Source organism: Pogonomyrmex barbatus, unplaced genomic scaffold, assembly GCF_055798465.1.
Source record: "Pogonomyrmex barbatus isolate J1 unplaced genomic scaffold, ASM5579846v1 scaffold11, whole genome shotgun sequence".
Classification (NCBI taxonomy): Eukaryota; Metazoa; Arthropoda; class Insecta; order Hymenoptera; family Formicidae; genus Pogonomyrmex; species Pogonomyrmex barbatus.
The window spans coordinates 4,542,092-4,568,782 of record NW_028297107.1 but is presented as its reverse complement, the minus strand read 5'-3'; the positions used below and the strand labels follow the sequence as shown (position 1 = coordinate 4,568,782).

Here is a 26,691-nt window from a genome sequence, read left to right as displayed (position 1 = left end):
TTGCATCGATATTCAAGATAATTTACACGAATAAAAATAAATATAAACATTTCTTAAGTATCAGAAACTTTGCGCATTGCAATGATGAGTCTGCCGGATTTTGGCCACAAAGCGTGGTCGTGTTTCTTCCATTTGTGGCCTAATAATCTACAGTCATTATTAATGCAAAGCCTACGGAAGAACGTACGATAAGAACGTCGTCCCCATTCGAGAAGGCGAAATCCTCGCTCGATTAAAATATTAAATACGATTTCTCTAATCTTCTTTTAGAACTATTTTCTACTCTTCGTGTACTCCCACTGGGTTCTTGAGTGTTATCGATTCGCGTTCGCCTCGGCAATTTCATCGATCGATCGCGGTTTCGGCAGAGTGACTGGCGGACAGTCTATCGTGAACGAACGAGCGCATCTTGCGAAGTAAAACGGGGTACAGCGAATGCGAGTCGCACCGCACTTTCTTCGCCATGATCGAGTCATGGTATCGAGGTAACGGCCGATACCAGACGGCACTCACGAATACACCGGCCGCTTCTTCACGGTAATTTCTCCGACGCGACCTTGCCGATGATGCATCCTTACGGCGGCCACTCCTCTCATCGACAACTCTCGCAGCTTCATCCCGTCTCTTCCCGTCTCTCTCTGTCTCTTTTTCTCTCTTTCCTTCTTTCGCGCATCTTGTCCGCTGCGGATTGCGGCCGCCAGGTGAAATTCACCGACCTCCTGAACTCTTTTCACGGGAAACTCGAGGTCTCCGCAATTTTTACTCCGCCTGCATTTTCACCCAAGGTTTTTGTGCGTGGGTAGAATTACAATAACTAATGACGATCTCAATTTGGCAAAGTTTTAAATTAAGCGTGCCTCTAGAATTCCACATTTTGAACTCTCATCGGTTAAAATCATTTCTTTGAACTCAACTGATTAATCCATATAAGGAGGAATATTTCTGAATATTCTCACAAATTGTGAAAATTTAGATATAAATCAAGAGAAAAGTTTCTTTCAAATACCATGTATTTCGAACAGACTTTGCCATTAGAAAATTTTAATCCGATAACTGAAAAATCATCAAAAGAAGGTCTTTTATTTTTCTTTCTATGATTTTGATTTTCGAATGGTAAATTTCGATTCAAAATTTTCTTTTTTTAAAATCTATTTTTAAAAATCTATTTTTAAATTTTTTAATTTTCTTTTAATTCTCTTTCAAGAATCTTAAGTAATTATCTAAAAATTTACCATTCAACAAAATAGAAAATATTGGCTATTGTGACTCTTGGGTTTCTCGTAACTTTCTCCATGAAATAAAATCGTTTTTCTAAGAAAATATATACTGGATAGTACGCAAGAAATCTTTTAAGACGACACGTATGTGTATTGCTCGCACACCCGTATAGATGATTAATAATCCTCAAGGGTAATACTGGGCTATTCGCAAATAAACACATCGCGTGCTAAGCGCGAACGTCTCTCCTCTTTCCTTTCGTCCTCCCTTTCCTCTCCTTCTTTCTCTTTCTCCGTATAACGTATGTATCTCAGACAGGCAGTTCTTACATACACATAATCGAGAATCTACCTTGTCGGAGACATCCAGCCTTGATCTCACGCCGTAGAAGGTGAAGGCCGACTACAGGTATTTTGCGCGCGATCTGGCCGCCTCAAACATTAGTCGTATTATTAGCCGGCATGTAGAAGAAGTTTCTTTAGCAGGCAAAATCGCCTCCTCTCTCGACATCTATTAATGACGGTAAAGCCAGTAACACCGCCACCGGCCTTCGATCGATCTTTTACTTTCCTCATACGATTACATTAAACGACATGTCGCGGCGGCGTGACGTAGACGAATAATAATTGCGCATAATTAATCCACGATAATCGAGTCTTCCTTCGATGATTGAAGGGAAAAAACGAGGCACGATTGGTTCACGTGATTGCGATTGAACGTGTAATTTACGTAGGAAGAAAAGTGTCAATGCAACCTTCGAGATCATTGGCGCGCGCCAATAAATCAAAATGATTAATTGGATAACGTAACCTGAGGGCTTGCATGAATTTTATAATATGATAAATTTTTATTTTGCCGGCCTAGAACGTCGGTTAATTCTCCCTATAACTTTCCCGTTGTGATAGACTTGATTTCGACTGGGGAAAAAATTAGAAGATGGCGAATGACTTTGGAATTTCCTGTTCGTTTCATTTTACAAACATCGGATTTAAAGAGACCGACGCTCCGTCGACTTTCTCACGGCGCCGACGTCAATTATCGCGCTATCGAGACAATAACCAAATAAAAATTTGGTTTACAGATGGAGACTTTCCCATTTATATGCGAATAATTCGGTAGGAGCATTCCGTCTGAGGCTCGCGGTAACGAGCCTGTTTTACGTGGGAAACCCATTCCTGTCGGAGAAACTCAACGTTTATTCAGTACGACAGCGTTAATATAGCGCGCGTAAGAGAAAAAGAGAGGGAGAGAGAGAAAAATCCGGATAACGGAAGTCGTAAAACCGTTGCGCCAAGGCATTTCCCCTTTTTTCGTCTTCCGTCAATCTCGACGTTACAAATGGTCGATCGCACTCGAACGTCTCGAGATGAAGGTTACTGGACCAGTTTTGCGCGCGGAGAGAACGGCGATATCTCGCGAGAGGATGCGCGCTACGACGAGATTTTCGTGCGAAAGTTCGGAGACTGCTGATGTACAATGAACGAGAGAAAGAGAAAAATTCGTAAGAGGTGCCTCAGTGGGAATAACACGCGGAATTTGGAATAGGAAAGTGGCATGTAATAATATTAAAGTAGAATATGCATACATAGAGAGGGAGTGAAAAGTGTGGAATTAAATATTAAAGTATCTCTTTCTCTTGCAATTTTCGTCATTTGCTTTCTGTAGAAAAGAAATAATTGAATGATTAAGTGTACGCAATGAAGCCTTTCTCCATTTATGGAGGAGAGAAGCAACGGCTCCTTTTTTTATGGCTCCTGTAAATCGCTTCCAAGAATAGGAAAAGGATCATCGTTATATCATCGAATCATTGCTTTTCTTCTTACAACAAGTGATGACCATTGCTGTTATCTGCTTATCCACCGTCAAGTTGTTTGAGAGATAAGAAGATAAGCAGGTGGAATTACTTACGAGAGGAAAGATTATAGTATATTAGTGCGACGCAATTTCTATTGTAAAAAACACTGATAAAACAGTATATTGAGATAGTAAAAATTGACCAAACCAAATATAGATGATAATTATTTATTATGATAAATAATCTAGCGAAATTGATGGCAATCTTTTTTTCTATTTTTAAACGTGCGTTCCTAAAAGATAAGTATTGAAACTTCGTTGAAACAACAGACATGGCAAAACTTGAGACATCAGATTTAGTAGAATATATTGAATACGTTTAAAAGAAATAAGTGTTATTTTTAGCATTTAGGTATTTACCATTTTTCCTTAAGATCAGAACGTAGACGAAATAGGCGACGATCAGACCACCGATCAACGTCAACATCTCTTCGGCTGTTTGCAGTTGCATTAATTGCACCTTTCACATCGTATAATCGGCTAATGCGATTAATTTGTCTCTCCTAATCTTTTCTATTCTTTTCGTCTTCCTCGCGAAAGCTCAGAACTGAGTCGGACACTTATATACACATACACACTTATGCGCACATACGCATATACGTTTATCAGCGGCGTTGCAAATTACTCGTTTGTGTTTCACCACTTTTCATGAGCGCGAGACCTTTGATAAGAATAAGCTCTTCTTACGTCACTTGCAATTTTTACAATTATTTCGAAATTAAATTTTTTTTTTTTTTTTAATGAAAAATGTGACGATGCCCCGAGAATTCGTAATGAAAAATAGTCGAAATTCTGAATGAAGTTTCTCATACATTCCATACACAGTTCAGTTCGCCAAGACAATTCTGTAGTTTATGTGTATGGAAAAAAATCATTTTGCTGAAGTAGCTAAAAATTCGACTGGATACAAATTTGAAAATGATTTTATTGAGCCGCCAAAGCAGTTATGTGGGATGTTTACGCTACAAAAATTTTTTTATATTTTGATAACAAATTTGTTGAATGTCCTACATAATCATTTTGATGGTCCAACAAAATCATTTTATCTGTGTTTGATCAAACTTTTAGATACATCAGTAAAACTGTTTTTTATATGTGTAAGAGACAAATACTTTTATATTTTTATTTTAAAAAGTAGCTAATTTAAAAAGCAATGTTTCTCGATTTTAGAAAAACCATAAAATAAATCTCGCTTTCATTTAGATGTGATAATTAATTTTGTGTCTCGATGATACGCATTATCCATCGCATTATATATCAGAGATAATCGGAACGATTACGGAATACGATCACAATTAATCATGTCAAGTTGTTCTATATGATATATATATGTTGATTTCCAACGAAGCTCATACATGTGCGCGATGATGTAATTTTTTTCCAAAGCAATTCCTTAAGTATTCATTTGCAAGGCAAATGTTGAGGCAATGAAGCGTAGACGACATTTGAACTTTGAGATTCCTTCCGAGTGTGCTTTTCATTTTTTTCTAAAGATGACGCGGTTGAAGGCTAGATGACGAACATCATGATCGAGCATATCACGTTTTCCGATGTTCCCCGCGTGCGTGACTTTGGTTCTCCTACGCCAAATAAACGCACCTCGCACGGAAATATTACATAAATACCATTACATAAAGTCTTAACCCAAAAAGAATGTAAGTCTTCACGATAACCGAATTTACCTTACATGACTAACAACAAACAGTCTCGATGTAACATCAGATACATTCTCTCAAAAAACATGCTGAAACTCTCATGCGTTCATTGAGTAATTTCAGTTTAATTCAAACTGCTCGATTTATTTTACGGCCAATATTAATTTATATATAATTATTTACTTATATTTGTATTTTATTGTTTTTAAATATTATTTGAAATATCAAACAAGTGGGATTTTACGTCAAACACTGCGATAAGAGAATATCGCAGTTACTTAGAAAGTGGATATCTGTCCACTATAGATTTCTCGATGAGTTTGAAATTATATTTTTACAGAACACATTGCGAACTGTATTTTGACTTACGATATCAGATATCTTGAGAAATTTTAAAATAAACGCTGCGAATGTAAAGAATAGACAAACTTTATAGAAAACAAGTGTTCAAAATTTGCATTACGAATCGGAGCAGCGTCGTTTCCTTCAAAAATATATGTCATGGAAAAGTAAAAAATCAGTTAAGTCTGACATTTCAATATTTTTGCGTGAAGATAATATCGACGGGCGGACGTTAAAAAGTCGTCGCTCGGTTGAAAGTCGTCGCGATTTCATTTCTCAGTTTAAAAGTATCTCGTTTATTCAGTTGTGTCATGTAGTTGATAAAAGACCGTCACGCGTGACGATAACGAGAGCTCAATAAGATCGTTTTCTTTTTTTTCGACACGCGAGAATCCTTTCGTTCTGGCTATACGAGCATTTACTGGAAATCCATTTGCCAGACTTATATATATGTAAGAAATTAGGACAAAATATTTTACTTGTAAAGACAAACACGAAAAAAATGGTTTTGCCGAAATATCCAAAATTTAATTTAAAATATATCAAATTTTGGCCAAATTTTGGTTTCTGAAAAAATGTAGCTTTATATAATTGCGAATGAAATTGAGCAAAAAGAGTACATGTAGGAATATTTTTGACGATACAACTTTCAGCAAGAAAAGAATGGAAAATGCTAATGATCATAATCATGACAAATGTGAAAAATACGTAATAGCTGAAGTAGAAAGCGACGCGAATGGTTCATGCCGAATAATGCGATTAATCGCTCAATTGGCGATATGTCTCGCATGGACTCTTGAAAAACAAAAAATTAACTTTGTCCATGAAGAAACTAGGTTTTTCTTTCGGTGCGTTAAAAATGCACTTGCTTGAAATGTTAAAGATAAGATTAGGAAAAATGGATCGGAGTGGAAAGCCTTGTGTATAAGCAGACAAGTTGCTCGCTCTTATTTTAACTTAGACGTTCTTTTCTTGACGTATAAACTTCGAACGCTAATAGGAGCGAGAATTTTTTGCACTTACGGTGCAAAAACAGAATCATCTATCAGCGCGATTGCGTACAAGAATCAAAAGTGCCGGTGAATGTTCAGGTCGCGATCCAAGGCTTCCGAATCGATTTCACGAACGTGAGAAGATCAGCGTTCTCCTGCTTCCGCGACCGATATCATCTCTTATCGCGCAGCCGTAATTAACGTCGACCTTGATATCTTCGTATAACGAGAGCTTCTCACATGAGCTCGTTTCTTTTTCAAGCCGATCGTGAATCAAGAATCAAGAAGATATCAATTTTATTTCGATTTTCCCGCACGGAAGATCTGCATGCTGTAGCTGATAATTGAGCGATTCCTAAATAATTAAGCGTCGTGCGACTCTCGATTTTCCTCTTTCATCTACCTTGAAGAAATAAGCGATGACACAGAAATGAAATGACAGGAATCCATTCTGTAAAATTATATGTTTAATCTCTCTGAGGTTTCTGAAGATTACTTTGTAAACATTTCTAAATTGAACCAAAGGTGAACATAAATTACTAGATATACACAATATTTTAATTAAATTAAATTTTTTAATTAGTAAAAAGAGATCAAGAAATCAATTATTTCACACTTTGAATTTTCATGATCTCATTATGTTTAATAACCGATAAATTGCCAAAAAATTTATCAGAATCTATGCTAATAAATATTAAATCACATTGTATATTATTAAACATTTAAACTTATTCTCTCTCTCTCTCTCTCTCTCTCTCTCTCTCTCTCTCTCTCTCTCTCTCTTCCCCCATAGAAAAGTTTAAATGGAAAGCATGTCAAAGTCTTTGCCCTATTCCTCCCGGATTAGAAATTCAACCTCGCACAATAGCCTCCTGTCAATTCTCCTTGTCAATTTCTTATTTCTTAGAAATACGAGCGCTGACGTTTCATCGATCGGACCGTCGTCGATGTTTACAATACCGATCTGTCGTAAGCAAAGCCGCGCGACAAACGTTCCCGGGTTAAAGATCTCCTGTCAAAGACGTTCTCGCCCGTTTCCCTTCTCACGTTGCTCCTCGCGGCACATTCCTCACGTATTTCGCGTATATACATCCCCGTTTCCTTCCGTCGTCGCCGGGCTACCTTTACTCACGATCGGGCTCCTTAATCGCGTCGTGAAACCGCGCGCGGAATTTCACACGCGCGCTCTCGCACCGCTCGCACGCTCGCTCGCTCGCGACTGAGAGATCACGCACTCGTCGTCCCGCCGCCGTCGTCGTCGTCGTCGTCGTCGTCGCACTCGTCGTTGCCGCTCGTCCACCTGTGCCACGATGTGTACGACCTATGGCTTCCTCATAGTGGGGAGCCCGTGGTCGCTTTTGCAAGAGAACGCGCGTCTATCACGATAATCGCGCGCCGCCGGATTGGGTACCGCATTGTGAGACCACGACGGCCCGCATTCGCGGCGCGCGTGTTTAACGCTTAATCGCGGTCGCTTAGGTCTCGAAATTAGACTCGTGGAAACCTGTAATCCTCCCGCGGCTCTCAAATTGAATTCGACACGTCGCTATGTTAATCCCGGAACACATCACAACCGAAGGCCGAAGGAAACGTACGACTCGAAGAGTCGCGTTTCGTCGTTTTAACAACGGAATTTTCCAACGCGCGAATTTGTATCCGATCGACTAAAAGGAAGCTGAAATTGCTTAGAAAAAAAAAATTAAAATTATTTGAAAATTAATATATATGAAAATTATTAGTGACTTTTTACTTTGAATCGAAACATCAGTCGCACATTCTGTTCTTGCGTTCTGAAAAATGTAAAGTTTGAATTGCCTATTTCGCCCGAGATGTTGTTCCACGTCTAACTTTCTCGACGAAGCTTTAACGATGGAACTTTGCAATTATTGCCACGACATACCATACGAGCTTAAGTTGGCGAAGCCACACGACTTACCTGGAGAATTGGAGCGACGTGTTGAAGCGATATCGCCGGTTGTTCGCGTTTGCAACGTTATGCGGTCCCGTCTGAGGCGCGTTATCGCGTGCATACGCGGCTCAGCCATGCAAACGGTATCTTTTTTTCAGCTCTCTTTCAGGTGGAACCAGAAGAGAGCCGCTCGACCGCGCGACAAAATGCAAAAGTCGCTCGGGTTACGTGCGAGACTCGATCTCGCACCGCTTCAGGCACGCGGGAATTGAAATCGAGTACAAGTTTCGTTACGACAGTCGACATTAGCGATTTTAATTCCATAAATTCCGCATTCCGGTAACAGGCGAACGATTAATTGATCGCAGCTTAAATGTCACTTCACGGAAGAGTCGCGGAACTCGTTTCCCCTTATCCACGAACGCTCGCCCGTGTTACTTTTACTCTGCACACCTCAATTTTTCTGTTTGAATTTATCACCTGGACTTATACCACACAAGCAGCGCTCCAGAATGAACCAGAATAAAATTACGATAACAGATTTGCCGCGGAATATATATATTGAATAACAAATATTTAAAAATCTGATGAGATTCAGATCTGAAAAAAATTCTTTTGGATTATCAAAATGATTTTGTAGGATGTTTAAATTGATTGCTGGAATATAAAAGATTTTTGCAATTTTTTTCCTACATAAGTCTGATGATCCAACAAAATTATTTTCAGATATGAATTCGATCAAACTTATAATAATCAAAGTCGATTTTCTTTTCGCAATAGAAAATGTAGAGACGCCCGATAAATTTAAATAATTAACATTTACGAAAATAAAGAGATTTTGTAAAATTGTTGTAAAACATTTACGATGTGAGCAAGCGATATATAATTTTGTCGATTATTTATATCCTTCAAACGTCAACTTGATGATTATTATTCGAAGAACGTTGCAATTATTCGTCGTCTTCTTCATCGTCGGTTTCCTTCAACCAGCAAATACTCGTCTAATCAAAAATCTATCCTTCGAGCAAGGAATTGCGATGACTCATTCTTTAGAAAAAAAATGTTGCATCGTGAGACTCATTGTGATTCGCATTTTTGATTAAATTATTATTCCCATGACCGGATGATCGAATTTCTTCATCACAAATCATTTTGATTTATATAATAAGCTTGAAATTTTTTTCTTCGTGATCAATTAAATTTGTGTCAAATTTTAAACTTTAAAAAGGAGCATTTGCTCTCTAATTATTCATATATCTATTTTATAATAATTTTAATATCTATTTTATAATAATTTTTTCTCTTTGAACTAAATAACGTTTTTAGTAACAAGTAAAATATTTTCATATTTCATATTTTTTCAGACATATCCAACATTTTTACTACAATACAATTAATTACGTCAAAGATTATTCACGTAATTCTTTATTTTAATGATAAGCTTTCTGAATAAATAAAATTCCAGCATTTATAAATAAATTTGTGCAAATAAGATAAATCATTTTTATTGTGTTAATAAATAAAGAGAAATTTCTTCATATAATTTGCAGCTTTTTTTATCAATACACTTGGTTACTCCGAGATAAAAAGAAAAATGCAGTTTTATAGCTTTGACAAATAACAAATATTATAATAAATCAGACCTCTTTTTTAAATATTATTGTGAAATGCAGCAAAGGATAATTTTTCTTCGAAAGTGTCTGTTTTAGATATATGCCGTAAATCATAAACATACTTTGCTCTTGCTGCGAGCAACCTCATTGCTGGGCATCTGAAGAAAGGAAGAGCCGAACGACTCAAAAAGTAGACTTGAAAGCTGATCGCCATTTAACAGAGAATTTCCAATGGCGAAAGTTGAAACTTCGACTTTGGCGATTTAAACTTGAAACTTTAAAAACAACCATAAATTTCCTATTAAAAATGCAAAAACACAGATCGAAAATATTTACAATACATTAATTCTTAATAATAACCGGTTTATTGATATTCTAGTAGCATTACACGAGTTTACTTTTAAATTAACAAGAGGCTGTCGCTGGTAAAGTTGACGCTAAATCAAAGTCAGAATTTCAACTTTCGCTATCGCAAATTTGTTGCTAAATGGCGATTGGCTTTTATCGATCTGATTTTAGAGTCCTTTGACTCTTCTTTTCTTCTAGTATTCATTAAGAGCTATCGAAGTATATTTACAATTTACGGCAAGGTGAACTTTTGAGGAAAAATCTTTCTTACGAAATCAGGTTCGGCATGTAGCGTTTCAAACCGGAATGAAGGTTCGTGAAAGTAGCTGAACTACCTTTTTCTTAAAGCTAGTGTAATTAAGTATTTATGAAAATACTTCTTACTCTATAAAATTATATTTAAAAGACATGTTTAATAACGTGATAGTTCGATTTAGATATTTATTTGCACAAATTAATATCGTATGAATTTTGTTCATCCAAAAGGTCGCTTTGGTCGAATATAAAAAATTATGTGACTGAGTCTCTGAACAAAATTAATTGCGTTACATTAAACAATGTCAGATGACATATGAAGAAATTACATTTTCTTATTTATATTTATAAATACTGGATTGTATGATATAATTTGCAAGATTATACGAGCCAGATGTTTGAAGGGAGCACCGTGTTGCGATACAACGTGCACAATCTATCGAGTTCTAACCGAACTACATGAACAGCATATCAGCTCGTTTCAAATTTTTAAAGATATAAACAAAATCGCTTTGCTCCAACAATGTAAGATACGCAATATCATATTGATTGTTTTCAACTAACAAATTGCAGATAGCGGCAAAATATCAGGAAAAATTACGTCGATCACGTTATCTCGAAAAAGTGTCACTTTTCCTGTAGTTGTAACACTCGATCGCATTACACAAGAAACTTTCGCAAATTTCTAATCTGCAACCCGCCAATCTTTAAGTACGATCTGATACCGCGATCTCGCGTTACATTTTCTTTATTTATCGTAACGTAACAAAATGGATTTAATCGTCAGCTTTCATAGCGTTTTAAAACACACGTAATGTATCAAACTAACAAAATCAAAGAGAATTTTGTTCGAGTAAAAGCAAAGTAAGTTTTTTTTTAACGGATACAAAAAGATAAAAAAAATTCTTTTATAGCATGGAACGAAAGCTTTTTTATTCGCGACGTCGAGGCTTTGTTCTCTATTTTTTTTTTTTTTTTTTTTTTTTCGATGCTGGTTAATAACAAGTTCGCAAGCTACTTTTGTCGCGACGGACGAGCCGTTCGTCTCTTTTTGCATTTAACGGAATCGGTTCATCGTGGGAAGGTAAAATTGCGCCAAGTGGAGGACGCTAGGATAATTACGAGCGCCGGTAGTGTCTTTTACGTAATCGCGCGCCGTCAAGATGTCGCGAACGTGGGTATAATGATAAAAGTGCCCGAAGAACGACGACCGGTGGAGCGGAACGGCGCGCATTGTCTTCGTTGGGAAGGCATTATCGCGGACGGTAGTTAATAACCGGTGTACGTGATAGCGAAGAAGACACCGGGTGTCGATCTCAAGACTCATTCGCGAATTATACGCTTTGTCGTCTTGGATCTATTTGCATCTGCAATAGTTACTTTTAGTATTACTTTAAGTATTCATAATTATTTAATTAAGCAACGATTTTATTTTATATTCTTCTAATTAAAAAAATTGGCTACGAGAACGAAAAAAAAAACAACTTTTGTAACTTTAAAAAATCTAACAAGTCTAACATAAATAAACAATAGGTTGATTTATGACAGTACAATGACTTTTTATTTATGATATGAATATGTAATGATAATAATAATTATTATCAAATTACCAAAACTTAATTGCGATTCGAGAGAAGCGCTCTGTACTAGTGCACTTTTTATTTATAAATACGCTGCGAAAAATTAAAGTTATGTGACACTCATAAAAATATTTTTTCTAGCGGTATGAGTGTAAAACGAGAAGCAAAGATTCAATCGAGTTAATGCGTGTCGGCGAGCTCAAGATACAAACGCACGCGAAAAAATACAGGTCACAATACATATTTATCCTGACCGCGATTTGCGCAGTGTTTTTGTAATAACAATGCAAGAGTGGATCTAGACGTCTAATTCAATTCTCGTAACTCATAAAAGTTTAGAAACGAGATTTAGAAAATTAAACAGTTCTAATTGTGAGAAGAAACTAATTTAAATAAGAAATGAAGCTGAACAATCGCAGATAGAATACTTACTCGTGAGAGACACTTCCAGGCAGGTAGACAATCTAATTAAAGCGGCGGTCAACGGGGGACGGTGTTCTTCCAGAAACTTGTCATCTGCATTAATGGGCGTTAATTAAAATTCTGATTTTACGCTAACGCTCGCTGTCAATTATCATTACATGCGATAATTCGCTTACACTCGGAATCCTCGTAGAGCCGATCGATCGGCGTGTCATCCACGTTTTCAACGAGGCCGTCGACTATCTTCTCGACAAAATTTCGGACCGCGTGTACCATGCGCCTCTCTTCCCGATCCTCCAGATTCTGCTCCACATTCGCGGCTGCATGTCCTGGAAGAGAAAACAATTAGAGTATCCTTAAAAATGTTCTTCCTCATTTTCAGTGCTCGAAGGCTTCGCTCAAAGCAATTCGAGTCTTACTTCTGCTCTCGTCTTACTTATTAAAAATCAAAATTAAATAAGGATAAATTAACGTGTTAATGTGTTTACCAAACTTACGTTACGTTACAAAATTGTCACGTTCGAATGTCACGTTCGTACAATTATACGGAGTCATGTCCCTTCCGCGTTCGATTTATAAGTGTCACGTTTCGCGTTCTCGATATCGCGGAACTACTCGAGGCTTCGCGTTGCCATTGCCGTCACTTCTCCTCAAATCACACAACCCGTCCGTCCGCCGGACGAAGAAAAGTCGCTTTCTAAATCCTGGACCGTACACCACCGCGTCTCTCCGTTAGATTGCACGCGCTCTTTCCCGATCGAGCGCGTTGATATCGCGATTCACATGGCGGATCACGCGGCGCGCACCGAACAATGAGCATCACCATCGTGAGAGACTTTTCGAAGCCGTTCTTACCGTTCAGTCCTCCCTCCGTTACGCGCTTTTCTGCCTTGGAACAAGGACGGACGTTCGCCGATCGAGGATAGAACGGCACATATGAAATCGGCAAGGAAAAGAATACGCCGAACGTTCCGGAACACTTGCAACGCCGTCGACGCGTCGCAAGCGTTAAAAATATTTTTGACTGAACACTAAAAGTTTTATGTACGATCCTCTGGGCACACCCACACACACACCCACACACACACACACACACACACACACACGCGCGCGCGCGCGCGTACGCGCATAATTACCTGCAACGTAGACTCGCGATTTCGCGGTGCCGAAGAAGCTGTGCAGCTCCTCCTCCTCGTTCGCCGTGCCGCCGAAATTGTCGAACCACTTGTCATTCCTCTTCAGCCACGCTCTGTGAAGAATTATAAATTTTTTTCCTCTCTCAACAACAATTCTTATTTAAAATTCTTGATGAATTTCTTAATGCTCATTGAAGCTTTTATTGAAATAGAGATAGGAGGGACTATGACAAATTTTATTTATGAAATGAGTGAAGGGTGAAAATGAAGTAATATTGTAGGGAATATGAATATGTATTATTGAGGAGACCTTTGTTGATGACAGAATATGCAGTGCCAGGCATTCTCGGACGTGTCCCAACGCGAACAGGCCTTCCTGCAGGATCTGGCGCCGCAATCGCTGCAACGCACGCCGCGGCCGACTAGAAACGGTGCCAAGCAACAGGCGCAATGTCCGTCATCGACGACCACCCGTTTCGTTCCTCTCGAGTTCTTCGAGTTCTTCCTAAATTTTTTTTTTCTTTTATAAATCAAAATGCTAAAAGTCGAGGAGGCAGAAATAAGTCATCATGTATTCGTGTATCGTGATAGTTACTCAGACGTTAAGTTTAGGTCTCCGAATTAGATCTTAGAATTTGTTATTGATTAAATATGAATTGATCAATGTTATTATCAATGATCAAGCAGTGTTATTCGAATTTGATATTGTTTTTTACCGTCAATTGATTTTGCTTTAGTAATACATAGACAGAAATTGTTACAAATTAAGATAATCAATATTAATTTGATATTGATTCATCTCAGTTAAAAATATATTTCAGTTGTTTAATATTACACAGTATACATTGGAGGAATATACGTTGGAGGAGTTGCACAAAATAAGCAGCACATTAAATGTAAACAAGGTTTATATTTCATGAACAATTGCAAAATTTGCAGCAAAAATATATTTATTATTTGCATAATATGGAATCCAAGAATAATACAGCCCAAGTAGAAGCCCAAGTAGAAGTCGAAACAACGAATTTGCAAACTGATGAGTGACTGATTAAATTTATTTATGACATTGAAATTTTATTGCAAATGTTTATAACAGAGGATGACGTGATCAAAAGTCATGCCACGTATAATAAGCAGTATTTGTAATAAAATAATCAATATAGTCAAGGAATAATCCTGTGTAAAATATGCACAATAAAATTGCTCGAACTTATTATATTACGAAGCCACAGCGATCAACTCGAACTACGTATTCTAGGACACAGTTGTTACATATTTACAACGTCGTAACGGTACAAAATAACCGCGCTTACTGTATATGTATGCACCAACTATTAACATAATGCGCATTTACTGTACAGGGTGTCTCGTAAAAGCGAATATGCGACGAAAATGTTATGCCTCGTTATAATTTTTTTATAGCAAAAATAAAAAAATTCTTAATTTTTAAGTTTGAACTTTGAAATGTTTAAATTCGAGTTGCTGGTTCAATTTGAGACGCTTTTATTTTTTAAATCGATGATTATTTGATAATTAGTTTTTTTAATGAGTATAATTACGACACTTAAATGTTAATTAAAGCGCACGAGAATCTTTTCTTCTTCTATTTTTTTTTATAAAATTTAAAAAAAGAATTTTTTTGAAATTTTATAACATACAAAATTTTGATTCATTTTCAGCGATTAATAATTATATCTTGGATTAAATAATTGCAGAAATAATATTTATCTAAATCAAAGAATAATTTTTCGAAAAATTTTTTAATTATAATTAATTATAATTTAATTATAATTAAAATTTTAATCATAATTTTATCAATAAAAATTTTGGCCAACATTTTTATTGAAGAAAGATCTACTTTAGATCTACTTTAGATTTAAGAGGAAATTCAGATTTATGGTACCCCGTATACGTGTATTGTTGAGGTATCATATTATCGAAACCTATAATCGGCGCGAACCAACAGTAATGAAAGAGAATGTAGTAGAAAGTACTTATAAATAGATACAACGTGGATACGATTTTATGCTACAATAGCACGCATTTCTAATTATTTTTTTCTCGGTCATCGCACGCACTTAATTAACGGTTTATGTTTATTTGGAAAGTGGCAGAAGTCAAACGTGAACGTCATAAATCGACGCTGTCATTTCTTTCTAAACCGCAACATGCGATACTGATGGTTGTCCCAATTCCAAGATGTTAAGGCTAAATATCATTGCCAGTTGATCGGTCTTATCGGCCATACTATTTTATTTCTCTTTTATTTTTTCTTCTTTGAAATAAATAAATTTTTTATGGAAGATTAAATATGTCGTAGTAAAAGAAATATTTATTAATTTTATTATTAATTTATTTTATTATTAATTTATGTTACGAGAAGATTAGTATTAATTTATTGGTGTAAATGAAGGTTTTTTTAAACACCACTGTGCCACTTTCAAAATAGTTGAAATAATATAAATATCAGTTTTGTTCATTTGGCTGGCCCATTAGTTAATCTAATAATTAGTTAATCTTCACGATCGAAGAATACCGCGGCCGAGCTTATTGATGAGTGACTGTCCTCATCTCGTTCCATATCGGATGTCACCACTTTCACTACTACAACTTCGATGGTGATCAGGAGAAAAAGGACCATAAAAGTTGCCATGTTATACTTCTCCTGACCGGGTACGACTTTATCGCTCTCGATTAGGAGTGACGAGATCAAAGTGGAAACGTGGATCAACATGTTGCTGGTTGAAGAACGAGGGAAAATTTTCTCTAAGAGAGTGAAGACAACGCAAAACACTTACAAAATTATTCCTTTTTTTCTAATTCATTCTATCATGACTCATTCTAGTTAATTTTGATCTAGTGAATTTGAAATCCGATTACGCAATTTGTTCCGACTTTTAAATGGATAATTATCGTCCCTTTCTAAATCACATGGCACTATCAATTACTCGCAGGGATTTTACTGTGTTTACTTAATCACGATTTATCCAAGTCTACATCGATCGTTCTCTATCTATAATTCCTTATTTAAATCACAGCACTAATCACATCAGTGATTACGAAAGGAAAGATGTATTCCTCTGCCGATCATTTCCAACATACGTTCAGCCTTCGATGACTCCACCGTGAGAAAATTATCCCGGAGAATCCCGCGAAAATCAGGAGCGTTCTTCAGAATGCCACAATCGCGCAGACCTCGCGAATTAGTTCGCGAGTTAATGCGCGAAAGTTCCCTCGACCCTCTAATCTCTTATTTACGACGTCGGACGCGGTGATTCGGCGATTCCGCATCTGGCCGCGATGATCCTCGCTTTCCCCATCGACTTCCTCGGCTCGGTCGATCCGCGTTCCGGCATCCTCCCGCGACAGCCGCGACACCGTCCGCGGTCGCGGCAACGATCTCTTCTCGCGGCGCGTCTCGCGCGCGGAGAACGCGTTCTCGCGTTTCAATTTTGCCGGTTACGCGATCGGCGGCAGTGGCTTTTCACCGCGCGATCGGCGGCGGAAGTTACGTCGTTTTATGTAACGCCGCGCTGTACACGTCACGCGATCACAATCGAGCCTCGTTCGCGCTTTTTATACGTGTCCCATACGCGCACACGTGTTTAACTTGACATAAGTACATTACGCAAACACCGATTGCGAAACTATCTTTCTCTATCTTTTTCAATCAGAGGTCAGGTTTTCTTCTTTTCTCGGTTTCCTCTCGGATCTCTTTTTAATTTTGTGTTATCGCGCACTTGGCGCCAGTCGCGTCTTTTTTGCTTTTCTTGGTCTGCTTCACCGCTACCACACATGCACGCGCAATTAAACGCATTTATGTAATTCTGTTTTGATTACTTTTTGAGGAAACGATTTCAATTGCGCCTTTCTTTTCCTTTTTTTCTTCTTTCTTCACGTTTTTATCTTGAACTCGCTCCGCTTCTCAATATGGATTCCATTTTGTTTACCCGTTGCATTTAATAGAAAAAAAACTCTTTTTATTTCTTCCAGTTCTCTTAGATAATTTTATCAATTAAACTTTTCGATTTCTTCCCACCTTGTTTATCAATCCCGGCTCTATCCACTTCAATTTACATATTCTAAACAAGCTTCCCCTTTTCCTCGTGCTTCCTCTTCCTGAAACGAGTCTTCTGATCAGCTCTCTTGGCTAATTTTAATTATTTTTTTCTATCCTCTTTTTAATACACACTTTTTAATACACATTAATGTTCTCAATATAAAATGTCAGCTTCTCTTCTCGTCATTTATCTCCTTCCTTTCGGCTGAATCAATCTTCCTTCTATTTTTAACGTACAATCAATTTATCGTGATATTTTAATCCTGCAGCTATTCAAACGCTGCACCTTCAATTTCTTCTTGCAATTGAAGATCCTTCTCTCTTACGTTTTTTCCCTTTCACTTCTCTCGCTATTCCTCTTGCTATTCCTCCAGACAACCTCCAAGCTGATTTTTCTGCTTCTTTTCCCTTCCTTTCGTCTTCCTCTCCTTCGCTCTCCTCTTCTCTTCCTTTCTCTTTCTCCTTTTTTTCTCTCGTTGCTGCCGTTACATTACTTCACCTATGCGACCACGTCTCGGTAGTCCAAGGCACTTGATGGCACTTTTCTCGCCCTTAACGACAAGGAGACTCCGCCCCGATGTCGGGTGTCGGTAGAGTCGTAATTTAACTCGCGATGGTGTTGGAGATGCGAGTTCGGCCCGCGGTCAGACCGTGTATGTATGTATTAATTCACCGGGCATGCCATTTCCGGGGACCACTCGTGCCGCAGAACCGGCGCGATCGTATTCTCGTACCGGACTGTCGGCTCGAAAGTGACAGTGAACCATCGGTAGCCGGGGAAACTCAGGATCGCGCGGTTATGCGCGCCGATGGTAGGAGCCTCCGTCTTCGTTACATTCCCACGACGCTGTATTCCTTTCTCCTGCTCTCTCTCTTTCTCTCTCTCTCTCTCTCTCTCTCTCTCTCTCTCCTCCTCTTCGTTTTTTTCTTTCTCCTTCCTCGTCGATCCACGTCGCCGCCGATTGATAGAAACTTTCACTGGAATTTCGGCGGTCGCTGAAATGCTAAACAGTAGGATCGGCAGGACTGCCAGTCCTTATTTCTTCCTTTGTACCGCGTAATGTAGACGCGTTAATTTCAATGGATGTATGATGACGTTATGTTGAAAGTAGAATCTTATGACGTAGATACACCGTGCATTCGAGATTTCGAAAGAAGTGATAATTAGGACAGCCACAGTCATGTTATTAGTTCGAGTTACTTTTTAAAATGAGGTTTATTTAAGTGTATTTGAGTTTTAGATAACTTTTGTCTCTTATAAAACTCTGTTGAACTCGTTTCTAAAGTTAGAGTTTCTTAAAACTCGTCTTTTAAAATTCGTTTTCTATTTAAAGAATTTTTTCCATGCTGAAAAGAAAGAGAGAGAAGAAAGAGAAACGGTAGAACAATACAATCGCAGAATGAAATTTAATTGTTCGCTTAATTTTTCTTAAGCGATTTCTAGTACAAGTTTTAATTAAAGTTTGTGTTAATAACAGACCAAATATACGTCGTTAAAATTTACCAAGTTTGTAGAAAATTGTTTTGTCATTATTGCTTTTTTCATAATACTTAAAAAAAACTTTGATTTTATAATTTAAATATATTTTAATTTAATACTTTTACAATACTTTTAATTTTTTACATTATTTACTTTTCCGTTACGATTATGAATAAAATGACATGACATGATAAGATTATGAAGAAATGACAGATTTTTATTATTTTTGTTGCAATTTATAGAAAGAAAATCGTAATAAGATAATAAGAATATTCTATAACGTCTTTAAAAATCTATTTTTATTAATGCATTTTTTTTATATTGGTCGATTTTGATGCAACTTTAATGTAAAGAGAATAGAATCTCTTGCTTTGAATGTTTTCTCATGTCTTCACATATGAAAGACGCTTTGCAGATCCATCATGCGCTGCGGTAATCATATTACATCATCTATCATATAATTCCTCGCTTCTGTAATCGCTTCTTATTATATAATAAACACCTTTCCTATCCGAGCGAACATCGCCATATTCATTACACGGTGAATTTTACATCAATCTTTTTAATCGACTCTCGATATATTGTATAAAAAATACGTAAGTTACATATCTTGAATAAGACGGAAGAAATGGAGAAATTGTAAAGAAAATCAATTTTTACAACCTATATAAATAACGAAGGTTCACAATCATAAAATAAATTACCTACATTTCGAATCTTTTTAGTAAAACTTAATTTTTATTCTTGTTACTTTGCATTGCCTTTTTCCTTTTGTTAAAGAAATTAGTAAAAAATTCTTCTCCACAAAAGAAGGTGTGGCGAAGTGTGGGACGTGTGCGGTACGATGGGAGGCAGTAAATTTACCAATGAGTTATCTTTGTAAGAAAGCACTCCTCCTCAGTTTATGCATAATTGAATAAGGATTTAACATTACCTCATTAGAATAATTTTGCAGTAATTATCGAGCTCCATCGAGTCATCGTTCGCACTTACCGTTTCTCTCGCTTTCTCCCGCAGAGGACCCTCAGAAAGAAATGTTTCATCGGTCGTTCAGCTTCAGCTCGGTCTCACAATGAATATCAACGCGAACGCCTCGCGCTATTGTCATCGAGTAAAAGTAAGAACGACGAACCTGTCCGTTTGATCTATCTGCTTTTCCAGCTTTGTTCTTCTCAATCAAAGCTGTCAAAGGTTTTTTTTTTTTATCGGCTTTGTCTCTTCCCCTGTTTTATTCTAATTCATACATATTTCATGAGACTCGCACCTTACTTTTCACTTGTTTTTCTTTAGATGTACAGATTATTTTTTTTTCATTTACGCACTTTCGTGCGCGCGTACTTTTTTCTTTAGAGTTTTCCTTTATCCTTTTTCGAGATATTTGTCGCACCAAACTCTTGACCGCTAATATTTTTCTGTCTCGTAAACTTGTCCGTTCAACGCGTTACTCGATTCTATAAATTTCCAATTTCACGTTGTCGTTTTTAAAATAGAGGACAGTCCGAGCTCTCCGAGCCCCATGCGGAAAATTAATTTCCAACGTTGAATAGAAATGCCGTCGGTCTCTCCGGTGATCGTTGCGACGTCGAATAATGCGCGTTTAAGTTTTCGTTCCTTATCGTCGCCGCTCTCATATGCGAACAATAGAGCGGATTTCTAGTTTCGCGGAAAATTACTTCCAGTAGCGTAGTGGAGCAAGACTTTCGGCGGTTTCGATAGACGGACGTTGAGGCAACGCGCGCCAGCAATTTACGCTTTCATCCTCGGAAGGTAGATCACAATGCAGCCAGGGACTCGACTTCGCGGAAAATCAACTTCGACGTGTCGTCATCGTTATCGTCGAGCGGAGGGGCTTCATCGACGCGGAGAATCCGACCGATCGCGAATGGAACCAAAAAGGAACCAAAAGTCCTCTTGGGCACTTTTGGAGCTCGTCTCGCGCGTATTTTCGAACGTTCGTCGCGCCGAGCGGATCGACTATCCGCGACAGCGAATATCCCGACAATGAGGAGAGCGCGCGCTGGTGCGCGCGGATCCCCGGGTGTTCGGCGTTCCTGTACGTGCTTCCGGTTCCCCTACGCGCCGTTGCGTCCATTGTTCGACGTGGCCCGATACGTACATTGTGCAACGCCCGACGTTTTACCATTTGACGTACTCCACGCCCCGTGGCCCGCCACGTGCATCCTTAATGACGCTCCCCGCTCACCCCCTCGCCCACCCGCGGCACCTCCTCTCGCTCGCTCGCGCGCGTATCGATACGTCGTCGATACGTACGTCTCTCGTCGCACGCATCACCGCCGACGTGGGCGCTTCCGGCGGGCCTAAATCCGCCGCGGTCTCTCCGCGCGAGGCCGCGAGATCACGCCGCGTATTATTCACGCCCCGGGATCATTGCACGCAACGTTCTCCCGATCGCGCATGCCAGACCAGCGTCTCTTCGCGGAAGAAAAGGATCTGTTACTCGCGCGCGTGGAGTACAAATGCGCGGAATTAAGACGGAACGGACGTGAGGAAGATTCGCTGGACGACGATTTAAACGGCGATTTAAAAATTTATTACTCGAAATGTCAGATGATGTTTGTCCACACGCAATAAAGTGAAGTGACGTAATCGTCGGGATGATTTTTTGATCGTGGACTAACCGCTTTAATTTTTTTTTTTTTTTTTTAGTAATTTTATTTATGATTTTTTTTCAAACGTGTTGGTTTTTGGAGGATTTTGTGACGATCGTATTATCTCGTCCAATTTCGTATTTTTTATTATTCGTCACGTTTTTATTTATTTTATCGTGAAAATAATTTAAGAGAAAGATAGCCTTATTTCAGGTGGTATGAAAAAATAATGCGGCGAAAAAATAATGCTTGCTCGACGAAATGCGGTTTATTTCAATTGGACAACACACGTATGTTTTTGAACTTTTCAGAAAGAATTCATCAAAAAATTATTTTATTTCCACTTTCCGAAATAGTCCTCGTTCCAGTTTATAAAAGAATATCGACAAAACTGACAAGGGACCGTACGAAAATAGTCCGTGTATATACAATACAGTCTGAGATTATATGATTTATCAATATTATTTCTATTATAAGCATTGATATGCTTGGAAATCTTGCTGGAACGCAAAGGCCGGAATCAATTTTTAATCCGGGTCATAGTCGACGCAATGCTATCTCGTTATCTCAGAATACCAGCAAGTGACAGATATCGATCTGCTTTGAATTAATAAGCCTGTCGCGATTTTAAGCCGACGATACAACAAATCGTTCGGGTTTTTGTTGCGTCACGAGCGATCCCGATGAGATTCCAGACGGTAGTCGAATTATTATTAAACTTCAACGATTATCTATACCGATACACCATTTATTGATAAAACTGGTCGATGTAAAGTGAAAAATATAGATAAAACCCATTCTTCCTACTTCCAAAATCACCATGACGATCGTTTCTTTTCAATTTTTTAAACGCAGAAAGTGTCATTAAAAATTAGCCTTGAATCATCTAGAAAATGATAATAATTATTTCACGTGATGCAATAATATTATTGCACTCCGGCGAGATTATCGCGATACAATGCAGGTTTTTTCGGAGAATCGTAAAAAATAACTTGGACATTGATACGACTGTGATACAGATGTGATAAGCGCAAATCCACTTGTTGCTGATAATCTTAAAGTTTCTGCTACTATTATGTCAATAAAAAAATATTTATAGCAAAAACAATAAATACGTGATACAGCTAAAATAATATTTATTAGAGAAATTCTTTAATACTACGTACTAGAGAAATTTCCAGATTTGGAAAAATTTTAGAAAAAAATCAGAAAAGAAATACAGAAAATCAGAAATACTTGAAGAGTATTCAAACTCGTTGGCAGGATTAAAAATGATAATATCGACGTTGACGTATCGAAAAATTCCAGAATTTTTAGAAAACTGGAACTCATATATTTGAATATTTATGATCTGCAATTCGAATCTACATTGGATATTCGTCTTTCGAGAAAATTTAATAATTTAAGAAATTTAATAATCTCGGGTACTTAAGGCTGCATAGAAAGTTTAAAAACTTTGAATTTCTTCGCTCTTTCTATAAATCATTCTTCTTCTTAGCGGAAAAGCGATTCGGAATAATCGTCGTATATCGACAAGGGAATACAAAGAAGTGATATAGATAAAATATTAAGCAATCGATCAACAATCTTTAAACGATTTTCGTGCGCTTACCTCATTCGAAGGCTGATGAAAAGAAAAAGTCCAGAAGCCACTCCGGCCGCCAATAAACTCATGCTAGGTGAGAGGATCATATTTCTTCGATGATTCTCGTCCAACGGCTAGGAAGACACGAGAACGCAGTCTTCAGCGAGGACTTTCAGTGGAAGAAGTCTTCTTCTTTCGGACGAGTTTCTCTTAGCGTGAGAACGACGACCCTTTCAACACGAGGAAGTATTTCGATGTGACTGGAGTCACGATACGCACTTTAGTCGATCGCACTGTTGATTTTTGCGATATGATATGATATTACGATATACAATCGATGCCAATCATCCGACGTAGTGTGGAGTACGCGGGATGCTCATTCCGGAGCGATTAGCATCGACGTGCGAGCGAAGAACGCGTCTCGAAAGACCGTGTTACTTCACCTGATCTGCAATTTATCATATATTCATGCGCGAATATTCATTGAAAATGAATCGCCTCGTAAAATATGTTCCGCCATAATTTATTCCTGTCAAATATTAAGCGTTCTTTCCATATTAAAACTCCATATTTTCCATATGAAAACTCTTTGCAATTTGAATTGAACTCTCAACGTAACGCTTTACAATAATCACTCGCGTTTTTCTCCAAGCCCATTCAAATCAGCTTTTTTCTATAATTTAGTAAAAAATAAAAATTAACATCTATTTTATTCATTCAAGAAAATCTAGATTGAATCTCTTGAATAGTCATACATTTGATTGCCAGGATGCACCTCATGGGCTTTATACGCGAATGAAATTGAATGCAGAATGCAGATATCGCGACAACATGTTCTTACTCTTGATAATTAAATGTACGTATCTATTTTTAAAGAACGATATACCATTCGATTCTTATTGATTTCCCGTGACCTTTGATACTGAATTAACACTCATTAAATATATCCTCTTCCGATATCAACATTAGCCGAGTTCAAGAATCCACGCTGCTTGAAAGATTAGAAAATTGAAATAAAAAATTAAAAAATTAAAAGGTCAAAAGATCAAGCTTTGAATGATTTTACACTCCTCGATTTATAAATATTTTAATGTTATTTTGCTTACAATTATAAATATCTTATTTATAGATCTTACACTTTGAGAACAGCGGAGAGAGCAAAAGCGAGATAAAATATTTTGGATTATACTGTTCTATTACTTATAGTATTACTATATAGCTGTATCCCTGTATTTATATAATTGCGAGAATTTTTTCCGGCTTTACCACAAGTCCTGGAAAAGTCACAATCCGAACTCACTTCTCTATCCCCAAAACGTATTTCATACACACATACACACATATATACAATATACTATATATATATATATATATATATATATATATATATATTATATATATAAAACACACACACACACACACACACACACACACACACACACACACACACATATATCTCTTTCAATTCACGACGTAGTACTTCGCACTTTATCCGCGAGGTCTTTCTCGCGTGATTTATCTCTCCCGCGAGGGAAAGGAAAGATCGTTCTCTCTGTCTCAGAGACACACGCAGTGTCGCTCTCTTCCCCGCGTGAAATTTCGCAAGCGTTGCATCCGCGTATCTCCTCGCTCGTGCGGAACCGTCCCGTGCTCGCGATAAGGCCCGACTGAGACTAATTGTAAGTTCTTACGGTGCCGCGAACGGTCGCACCAATGACTTGGGAGAGCTCGTTTTCCTCGGCTCACACAATGCGCGACAATTGCTTCATCGTGACGCGGGAAGCACGTGAGTTTCAGTGACGCGTTTCCATCTGTCGAGTTTCCTTAACGCCGCCGCATTTCGTGAGCCTAAACACGTTATTCTTGTGCTAATTGTGATCTCCAATCCGTCAGCCGCCGACGTGCAGAGACGCACCTTCGTACACGTATTTCCCCGTAAAAGAGAGCAACGAAGGAGAAAGAAAAAAAAAATGAAATGAGGCAAAGAGATTGAATAAAAAAGAGGAATTTTCTAATTTTCGATTTTTTAATAATTTAATGTAAAAATACGTTTTGTTCATTAGTGCATATCAATTCCTTCCATTAGATGCAGTTAAATGTTGAACTATTCAACTATTCGTTATCTAGGAATTTATTACTCTGATATTGAATATCATGATATTAAGCATGTCGAACGTGTTCTCATACTTCAATACGTGAAATTTTACATTTTGAATAAACATAATTTCTGGAGCGCCAAATTTGATCACATTATTTTTGGCACATTAAACTAATGATATATGTTGATGTATATGTTGTTAATTTAAAGTAGCTATAGATATAATAAAGGGAAAAATTTTCTTTTAACTTCTTAAATTATCGTCATTAAAATTATTTCGCTATATTTTTGTTTAAATGTTGTTTTAAGACAGAAATGCGCAGTTGTTACATCGCATCTCAAGTTGTTGACGTGAGAATGAATAAACGAGTCGTAGATTCATTTGCTAATGACAGAGATATTGTCGCCATTCTATGTCACTTTACTTTTCTCGGTATTTGATATGAATATTTGTATCATCAGTTGAAATACAAAAGCGCTCTTGATGGCATTATCATAAAGTATTATATCATTGTATATAAGTATCATATTATCGTATTAGTTTACTCATATTAAAGAGCATGAATTCACATAATATAGCATGCACACAATATAGCATGTTATCTTTGGCTAATTAATTGAATGTTTAGCTAATTATTTATGCAGTGTCTCAATATAATTTGTTCCTTTGTTAATAGATTTTAATAACTTGTATACATATTAACATAACTTGTATACATATATTTATATATATATATATATATATATATATATATAAATTACATTAAAATTATATTATATTAATTTCATAGACAAAATAAAAATTTAAATTAACAAAGAAACAAAATAATACATATGTCATATAATTAATTTTGGTTAAAATGTTTATAATTGCACACGATATTTTTTATCTCTTCATTAATTGAATAATTATTTACTTATTTAATTTTAACAAAATTTAACATATGTAATAAAAACGTGTTACATTCTGAAAAAACTGGTTAAAAAATAAGAGATTGTAATAAGTATTAAGTAATGAATAAATTTTATGCGACAACAAGTTGCTCATTATCAATTCTAATTATTTAAGACTACCAGATTTCAAATATCTTAACATAATTATCATATGAATGAATCTTTTATCCTATGAGAAAAGAAATTAAAGAAAAAAATAATATCTGTCATTATTTTTGCACACGTGTTATTTGTGTTATTTCTTCTCAAACATTTGTTTTTCAAATGTATGCGCAGTCGATTAGAGGGTACTATTAATTATGAAGTAATAAATTGTGACATGTCCTTGCCACTCACGCGTAAAATGACATTTCCAAATCGCCAGCTTTATCGATTATTTAATTCGAAGATTTCATCCTGCGTTTGTATTTCGCGTTTAATCTTGTAGAAGTGACCTTTTGCTGATTTAGCCGTGCAGAAGTATGTTGAAACGAAGAGAAAGAGAGAAGATAGTCTTCTTCATTCGGTCATGATGGTTATTTTTCGCATGCACGTTGATTTTTTTCGCTGATTAAGACGAAAATGATAATCGGAGGTCGAC

General features: G+C 37.1%; 2 protein-coding genes and 1 long non-coding RNA gene across 3 annotated transcripts in view; 2 read left to right on the top strand and 1 right to left on the bottom strand.

The window, feature by feature from the left end:
- LOC105425850 (uncharacterized) overlaps positions 1-24,995 on the bottom strand; it is a 32,287-nt gene extending 7,292 nt beyond the window's left edge. Inside the window, exons 1-5 of the mRNA XM_089070789.1 lie at positions 23,087-24,995; positions 13,636-13,830; positions 13,326-13,438; positions 12,348-12,518; positions 12,199-12,282 (exon numbers count right to left, since the gene is read on the bottom strand). Coding sequence (XP_088926915.1) covers positions 12,199-12,282; positions 12,348-12,518; positions 13,326-13,438; positions 13,636-13,830; positions 23,087-23,166 — 643 coding nt within the window. The 5' untranslated portion in view covers positions 23,167-24,995. The remainder of the gene's footprint in view (positions 1-12,198; positions 12,283-12,347; positions 12,519-13,325; positions 13,439-13,635; positions 13,831-23,086) is intronic.
- The window catches only part of LOC105425849 (queuosine 5'-phosphate N-glycosylase/hydrolase-like), a 45,561-nt gene extending 18,991 nt beyond the window's left edge, over positions 1-26,570 (top strand). Inside the window, exon 7 of the mRNA XM_011636805.3 lies at positions 26,539-26,570. Within this exon, the coding sequence (XP_011635107.2) occupies positions 26,539-26,555 (17 nt within the window). The 3' untranslated portion in view covers positions 26,556-26,570. The remainder of the gene's footprint in view (positions 1-26,538) is intronic.
- LOC148937729 (uncharacterized) lies at positions 1,485-15,058 on the top strand. The gene is made up of 2 exons (XR_016137952.1): positions 1,485-1,626; positions 13,651-15,058. It is a non-coding gene; the product is annotated as an uncharacterized LOC148937729 (long non-coding RNA).
- Positions 26,571-26,691: the final 121 nt, after the last annotated feature.